The 8,879-nt window shown below is 41.0% G+C and overlaps 1 protein-coding gene across 1 annotated transcript in view; it reads right to left on the reverse strand.

Annotated features, from left to right (window-relative positions):
* Positions 1-8,118, reverse strand: part of LOC143298068 (uncharacterized) — an 11,069-nt gene extending 2,951 nt beyond the window's left edge. The window contains exons 1-3 of the mRNA XM_076610741.1: positions 8,044-8,118; positions 4,013-4,314; positions 1-1,182 (exon numbers count right to left, since the gene is read on the reverse strand). The exon at positions 1-1,182 is cut by the window's left edge and continues 2,951 nt beyond it. Coding sequence (XP_076466856.1) covers positions 1-1,182; positions 4,013-4,310 — 1,480 coding nt within the window. The 5' untranslated portion in view covers positions 4,311-4,314; positions 8,044-8,118. The remainder of the gene's footprint in view (positions 1,183-4,012; positions 4,315-8,043) is intronic.
* Positions 8,119-8,879: the final 761 nt, after the last annotated feature.

Here is an 8,879-nt window from a genome sequence, read left to right on the forward strand (position 1 = left end):
AACAAGCTAGCATGGGGCAGGAAGCTTCTTCAGATTTCTCCATGCCGTTTTCAGCCCGTGCATAGTGGTCCCCAGTGATGGGGATACCACTGGCAACCTGCACAGACTCAGATAATGTGGTTGACAGACAGGGCTTTGATTCTGCTTCAACTTTACTGGCAGAATATGACCTCTCACAGTCTGCTTTCTTACCACTGACCTGTTCAGAGTCAGGGTAGCTGGCATGCAGACAGCCTGCAGGACTGCCGATAAATCTTTCATCAATACAATCTTTCATCGATTCAGACAAAACTGCAGAAAGATTCTCATCAGCCCCTCTGTCAGGGAAAGTGACAGAGTGACGTTCCCCTTCAGCTCCTTTGCTGTTGCAAGTCTGCAAAGTGTCAGGCAAAGGGGCAACAGGACATTCATCAGACTGCGATACAGCATCACAGCCATGGGTGCTGGCAAATGAAGTTCCCTCACATCCCTTCTTGCCTTCCTGACCAGCCTGCCCACTGTCAAGCCATGTGATAGAAGACCCTCCAGTGCCCTCAACACCATTGCCATTTGACACAGAATCAGCTGAAGTAGTAACCTCCAAGTCATTAGACCTTGCCCTGATGTTGCAAGCCCCCCCTTGACTGAACATCCGTCTCCTACCTGCTACTTTCCCTTTTCTGATAATCACCCAGTTATCAGGCAGTGTGGGGTTAACCCAATTATCCGATCCACTGGCATATGTCTCAGGTGTTTCGGTCTTTATGCACCTGTCTGATATTTTATGAGACTCAGACAAATCAGCATCAGACGTGTGCTGAAGCCCCCCAATAGTGCCGCCCTCATCTATTTCATTCATAATCATACCATGTGCTTTGGAATCATTCCGGCATCCACCTGGATTCAACCTGTTGTGACCAACATAACCATCATCGCCATCAAAACCATCAGCAGCAGCAGCAGCAGCAGCAGCTTTGATGTTCTGACCACCCTGAACACGTTTAGGATAATTATCAGCATTGAATTCACGCGTTTCACTCTTTGACAGATGACTTGGCTGATGCCCATCATCGTTTCTGTCCTCACTCTGACCAGTGTAGCTGGTGTCCTCTGCCTGGTCCTCCGCTGTTGCTGAGGGGGTAGAGCAAGCTTCAGGCATGTGAGCCATCTGTACAGAGTTGCAGTGCACATTGTTTGTCGCCTCTGAAACAAACCACAAGTCAAATCTCAGGAAGGGCAGGAAGGAAGAAAAGTAGCAGGATGTGAGAACTGAATGGGAGACAATGCTCAAACATCTGCATTTGTATTTGTTGTATTTGTATTTCTTTTCATCACAACAGATTTCTCTGTGTGAAATTCAATCCGCTCTCCACAGGGAGAGCGCGTCGCTACACTACAGCGCCACCCATTTTTTTGCATTTTTTCCTGCGTGCAGTTTTATTTGTTTTTCCTATCCAAGTGGATTTTTCTACAGAATTTTGCCAGGAACAACCCTTTTGTTGCCATGGGTTCTTTTACATGCGTTAAGTGCATGCTGCACACGGGACCTCGGTTTATCGTCTCATCCGAATGACTAGCATCGAGACCACCACTCAAGGTTTAGTGGAGGGGGAGAAAATATCGGCGGCTGAGCCGTGATTTGAACCAGCACACTCAGATTCTCTCGCTTCCTAGGCGGACGCATTACCTCTAGACCATCACTCCACTTGACAGGAGTGTGAAAGTTTCAATTTCAGTTTCTGAAGCAGGCGTAACTGCATTCAGACAAATACATATACACTACACCACATATGCCAGGCAGATGCCTGACCAGCAGCATAACCCAACACGCCAATCAGGCCTTGAGTGCCTGCATATATGTTAGTATATCAGAGTAGATTTCTTCCAACAGAATTTTTGCCAGAGGACAACACTGATGTTGCCATGGGTTCTTTTACAGTGCACCAAGAGTGAGCTGTGCATGGGATCTCGATTCATCGTCTCATCCGAATGACTAGACACTCAGTGTATTTTCCAGTCAAATTTGGGAGAAAAGGTGAGACCGACGGGCACAACAGCCGAGTGGACATGGATTACAGGATCTTTAACGTGCGTATTTGATGTTCTGCTTGCATATACACACGAAGGGGGTTCAGGCACTAGCAGGTCTGCACATATGTTGACCTGGGAGATCGTAAAAATCTCCACCCTTTACCCACCAGGCGCCGTCACCGTGATTCGAACCCAGGACCCTCATATTGACAGTCCAACGCTTTAACCACTTGACTATTGCGCCCGTCCATTGACACCAGCCACTTGAGCCACTTTACTAGTTTTGGGGCCCTGAATGTCTGCTATAAGAATACTTTGAGAGGTGTAATTTTCAAAAACATCATCCATCTATTGTTCGGGGTCAACTTCTGGCTTGACTCTGTCTTGATTAGTAATTTCTTCACGAATAGCATCTTGATTTGAATGTGACTGTGGAAAATTCCTGTGAAATTATGTACCCACTCACCCATCCAAAATGAGTTATTGGTTGATGTTTTGAAAAAGAAAGAGTTATTTATATATACTCTAGAACTCTTGATTTTTTTTTTTTTTTTTTTAAATAATACAATACGTTGAAAGTCTGGAACAGATGGAAGAATTCATAGATTGAGGAAATCTATGTAGTTTGTCATGAACAAAATCATCTGGTTTTCTTGTACTCACATCAAGACAGTTTTTAAGACGAATAAGTGAACACTCTACCACTGACGCAGCATTACCTGGCCCATATTTCTGATCCAGGTTGGATCTTTGCATCAGTTTCAAAAAAGCAATCAAGTTAAAATTCAGTTTGTACATCTTAGACTTAAATGATGAGTGCAGCCAGTTTTCCTTTACTTGCTAAAAAATCATTACATCTATTACTAAAACACAGTTTCATAGAAAATAATATTTCAAATAACGAAAACAAAAATTTCACAACAGCCGTCTCAGATTTTTCACAGATCCATTTATCTGCAGCAGCTAGAAATCAACCTTTTCTTAAGACATTAATGCCACCTTTATCCATGTTAACTTTCAACTGTAACTGGGTGACAGCTTTATGAAGGTTGTTCAAATGAGTCTGCAAGCCAATCACATTTTCTAATAACAAAATTATATCATCAGCAAATGAAAGGAAAAACAATTCAATCATCTCTAAACTAAATTTTGCACAATACCTGCCACATTCAATAATCTCTAAAGCAAGTTCATTTATAGATAACGGAAAGGGAATAAGACCACAAATATCTCCCTGTTTCACACCATTTATACAACTAATGTATTGACTAAACTGGGTGTAACACCAAACTTTTGCTTTTACAGTGCCGTATATATTTTCAAAACATCAAAATAGTTTGCTTTTGATGACATTTTTTTAACAAAACATACAACAGAAGTTTTCTTGATATAGTGTCCCAATGCATTTTCAAAGTCAATGAATGCTAGTTGCAACATGTCATTTTATATCAAAGGCATACTGAATTTCAATGAAAGCAAGCAAAGTAAATGTGATCAACTGCTGAATAATCATTTTTAAAGCCAGCCTGATATTCAAAAGCAACAAAGTAAATGTGATCAACTGTTGAATAATCATTTTAAAAGTCAGCCTGATATTCCCATGTGATGTTGTTCTGATAAACCAATTCTTGCAGACTGGTGTTTATGACAGAGCTAAAAAGTTTAGTGATAACGTCCAACAAAGAAATACCTCTATAATTGTTAGGATCATTTATAGTATCTCTGTCTAAAGCCTCTAAAATTGTTAGGATTATTTACATTATATTTTCCTTAGGCATAGGGAGAATAATACATTCTTTCCATATAGCTGCCTTTGTCAACTAACTTGTTAAAATGGCTAACAAGTTATTTAACAGAGGCATATATCTCATAACTGGAAAGATCTATAATCCCCTTGTGAGAGGAAAAAACCAGTCTTTCATTAAATGAACAACATATTGTGAAAGTCTTATACACTTTTTTCTTTCATATATGAATAAAGTATTCTTAAAATAAAACTCACCTACACACATCTGAATGTGATGATTCGACCCATTAATGTTGTACTGGCTTGGAGGTTGACCCGTATTAGCCGACATCTCCTTCACACTGGCTTGGAGTTCTTTCAATTGGGTTGACAATACTTCCACTTGGGCTGACAATGCTTTTATCTCTTTCATAATCGAGAAAAGATAAAAGCACACCAATTGACCCACAAAGCTAAACATACGGTGCAACCGGAGTTGAAAAGACATCTTCTCTCCTCTCAAAGACTGCTTGTTTTGGGAACTGTGGCCATTTGATGAACCTTCCATGTCCATTGGCCTGTAAAAAACACAAAGAAAATCATTTCTGACTGGAGGACAACCACGCTATTTATGTCCCATTCAATCTGTGTTTTTTTTTGTAGACCAGCTGGCCGCAATGGGCCCAATCTTGGAAGGAAGATTCTGTCACAAGTAAAAATATTGACAAAGAATCAAAATCTAGTCTTGATCAAAATACAAAGTAAAAAAAAAGGGGGGGAGGGGGGCATAATATATTCCAGACCCTGCTTTGCTTAGTTAATGTAAATTGAAATTTTTTTAAAAAATCTTAAAGTCTTTGTTAATGAACTGAAAATATAGTGTCAGACCATACTTTAATGGAAAGGGCCCATGAAACCAGTATGATGAAAGGGTGTGTGCCTAATAATATTAGAAATCACTGTCACCTGACAGTCACTGGGTTTTTTGTTGTTGTTGTTGTTTTGGGTGTGTGTGTTTTTTTATTACAAAAGTAAGATCAAAAAACCATTTTGACACAACACGTGCACACACACACAGAGCAGAACCCCATCCTCAGCAGACACACAAATGGCAAAGATGAATTTTATGCCCGATGATTACCATATGTTTAATAGCAAGAGGCCCCTCACACAGTAGTGTTTCAGTACATACCAGGCATTAAAAATGGGTAGAGAAAAGAGCGACCTGCATGCAACCTGCTGAGAACAGTGATACTTCCCACACCAGATGGATGAGAATATGTTAGGTTTGGGCAGACCTGACAGACTGTGCTGTCAGTTCACGTGAGTCTTCCACATATGTAACCCACTTGGCTACAATCTTCATACAGCCAGCTTAGCAGACTACTTTTGTGACTCACTGAAGGTTGGAAGTGAAAGGTAAATTGGTCACAGATTATTTACCTCCCTTTACAGGGAGCCTTATTCTTTCTCATCAATTTGTTAAATTATGAACATTTCCTAATAAATGGAATTATAGTTTTTATGTTATTGGAATTCAATATGATTATATTTCTGGTCTAACGATATCGTTATACTTTAGCTAAGAAATATAATTCTACTGAATGATAACAAAGAAGCTCCCTGTAAAGGGAGATAAATAACAAACCACCTTGCCACACCATCACACATGTATACAATTCAACAATGGGTTTAAGATCTGAGTATTAATACATTATCATTCTATTTTTCTTATGATTTATTATAGATTTCAGATCTGAGTTGGGGTTGTTGTTTTTGTTTGGGTTTTGTTGTTGTTGTTGTTGTTTTATTATTATATTCATCTTTATTATGGGTCTAAGCTCTGAGTATCATTCTGTTATCATATCTTTCTTATATTTCAATTTATCATTGGCACATTTTACATTGATATTTGTTAGTGTTTGACACACTGTAACACATGCTTGTTTCCTTTTATGCTGCTGGACTGAAGTTACGATTCGCCATTATGTATTGTTATTTTGTCCTCAAGGTACAAAAAGATCAAATTTCTTTAAGCCTTTGAAACTAAATTTTACGGATGCATCAAAAATGTTTTGGCTACGAAATTCTTGGCAAGTCAGTCAATAACCATGTTGTCAATGCCACTGTGACCAAAAATCCAAACTAAAACAACAATAATGTCTTTTTTTTGTCTTTTTTTTTTCTAAGGCAGCAAAGGATTTTTTGTAGTTCATTGAAAATGGATGACAATCTCCCTGGCACTTTTGAGTAATCTCTGGAGTGTGACATCATTCCCTGAAAAAAAGGGGGGTTGGGGGGGGGGTTGTGTGGAGGGGGAGGGACTGTTTCCAAGAAAAGCGTAATGATACCTTCTAACATTCTCCTGACTGATGCCCCAATCTCAAAGCAATGTCCCATCTTATTCCTCACCCTCTCAGGTCCACAATCTGTGTGTCTGTGTCTGTGTGTCTGTGTGTGTGTGTGTGTGTGTTTGTGTATGTGTGCTGATTTTCCATGCAAATCACATTAGTGCATGGGTGTTCATGTGGAGCACAAGTTGATTGCCTGACAATGGAACCGACAGTTTCACAAGTGTCTGATGATTATACCCACACAATAGCCGAGAGGTTAAAGCCTGGGAGTTTTAATCTGAGGGCCCTGAGTTCGAATCTTGGTGGTGACAGCGCCTGTTGGGTAAAGGGTGGAGATTTTTCTGATCTCCCAGGTCAACATAAAAAATTATGTGCAGACCTGCTAGTGCCTGAACCCCCTTCGTGTGTATACTGCCAGCAAAATATCAAATACTCACGTTAAAGATCCTGTAATCCAAGTCAGCATTCGGTGGGTTATGGAAACAAGAACATACCCAGCATGCACACCCCCAGAAGCAGAGTATGGCTGCCCACATGGCAGGGTAAAAACAAACGGGTCATACACGTAAAAGCCCACTCGTGTACATACGAGGGAACGTGGGAGTTGCAGCCCACGAACACAGAAGAAGAGGAAGAGGATTCCCACACTCCTCACCTTCATCTCTGTTCACCTCTCTCTCCCCCCTCCAATCCCCAACCATCCTCCTACCCCCTTTCCCCCAACCAGCTCTTGATTTGGTAAAAAGGGCTTTTCAGTATTCTCTTCCCCTGGAACTCTGTCACTATAAATTCTGTCCTCTTTTGAAATGGAACTATAATGTACTTTTTCAAAATGGTATGTGGAGGTGACAAAGAACAGTCATTTGTCCGTCTCCTCCCACCCTCTACACTCCTTTTGTGTGCCCCACCGCCACCCCCACCCCGCACGAAGTTTTCACGTAGTGTGTGTGCTTGTGGGTGGGTGTTTACTGTGTGTGTGCATGCATATGCATGTGCGTGTGTGTGTGTGGCGGGGGGTGGGATATGTGCAGGGCATATTTTGTGCTTTTTTTGTGATTATTCATTTCTGCATTCTTATCCCTTCTTCTCTTCTTCCTGCAATGTCCATCAGCCGTCAGTACAGCTATTATTGACATGTGGGGAGGTGCACAGCGTGGAGAGGGAGAGAGAGGAAAGGAGGGGAAAAGAATTTTGGCCCTAACGGTTAAGGTGCAGCTGCATGCTGAGCTGCACTCCGGCCTTCAGGCCCAAGGCCCTGTAGCAACCTAAGTGAAGCTGCAGGCCCGCAAATCACCATGCCACCGGGGGGGGGGGGGGGGGGGGGGGGAGTCTTTATGTGCTGTTGTCTCACACCGAATAAAGTACATGATCAGCACTATGTTATAGATGCATTCACAAAACTGCCCCTTCCTATCTCTGTGGCTGCCTTCACCTCTACACTCCATTTCGCTCACTATGATCGGCTTTGGATCCACTCTGTTTACGCATATCCGGATTCACACACTCAACTGTTGGCCGCCATTCTTTCTCTGTCTCTGGACCTTGCGACTGGAATGAATTTCCTCTTTCGCTTTGTCAAGTCTCCACACTCAGCTCTTTCAAGTCTGGCCTTAAAACCCACCTCTTCCCAAAATAGCCTCCCTTGCCTGCCCTTCCTTGACTTCAGTTTCTCCAGTTTTAGTGTTATGCATGCGTGTGAATGACTGGTGCGAAAGCGCTTTGATTTGTCTCTGCACAAGATTCAGCACTATATCAATGCCATTATTATTACTATTGTTGTGTGGTGTATTACACTATTATACACATGTATCGTTTTATGTGAGGAGCTTTGAGTCCATCATATTGGGAGTTTGTGCCGTTTAAGCCTTTTTTTTTTTTTTTTTTAAATTTCCCATCTCATTTATTTTTAACTATTATTAATAATATAATCCAACAAAAAACAAATCTGCTTACCTGGATGACAGACACGGACACAGTATGAAAAGGATCGGCCGTTTCCACCACGTTTCTCCAAACCATAGAAAGATGGATCTGCACAGTGGGCACACAATGATCAGGTCTTTCTGTCATCATTCAACAGCACAGTTCAGTTCAGTTCAGTTCAGTAACTCAAGAAGCCATCACTACATTCCGACAAATCCATATACGCTATGCCACATCTACCAATAATAATAATAATAATTCATAACTTTTCTATGACGCAATATATCCAGTACTAATGCTGCTCAAAGCCCCTTACATCATTCTGTTAAGCAGATGCCTGGCCAGCTGTATAACTCAACACACTTAGTCAGGCCTTGAGGAAAAAAGAAAAAGAAGAAAAAAAAGTGCATAAACAAATAAATGTATAAATCATTAAACTGATGAATAAATGAATAAACAGATAACAACAACAAAAAAGCACATAGAAAATGAAATAAAATAAAATGCGAAAAAAGTGAAGAAAAAAACAAAACAAGAAGAAGTAAGAAGAAGAAATGAATGAATAAATAAAACAGAAAGACAATAATGATAATAAATAGCTAAGTAAGCACAGCACAGCATTACTCTTCACTCAGCCTGGTGCTGGTGGCCAGACACTGATGATGTGCATTGCATTTTGCAATGAGAGGGAGGGAGAGAGAGAGAGATAGCATATGTGAGCACAATCGTGAACATGTGTGTGCCTGTCAATCACACACACACACACAGTAAAAAGATAAATTTACCTGGCAGACTGACTGGTCTCCCCTGCCCCTCCCCCAACTTTCCCTTCCCTTTCTCACCCATTCCTGTGGAAAGATACTTAC

This window comes from Babylonia areolata, chromosome 23 (assembly GCF_041734735.1).
Source record: "Babylonia areolata isolate BAREFJ2019XMU chromosome 23, ASM4173473v1, whole genome shotgun sequence".
NCBI lineage: Eukaryota > Metazoa > Mollusca > Gastropoda > Neogastropoda > Buccinidae > Babylonia > Babylonia areolata.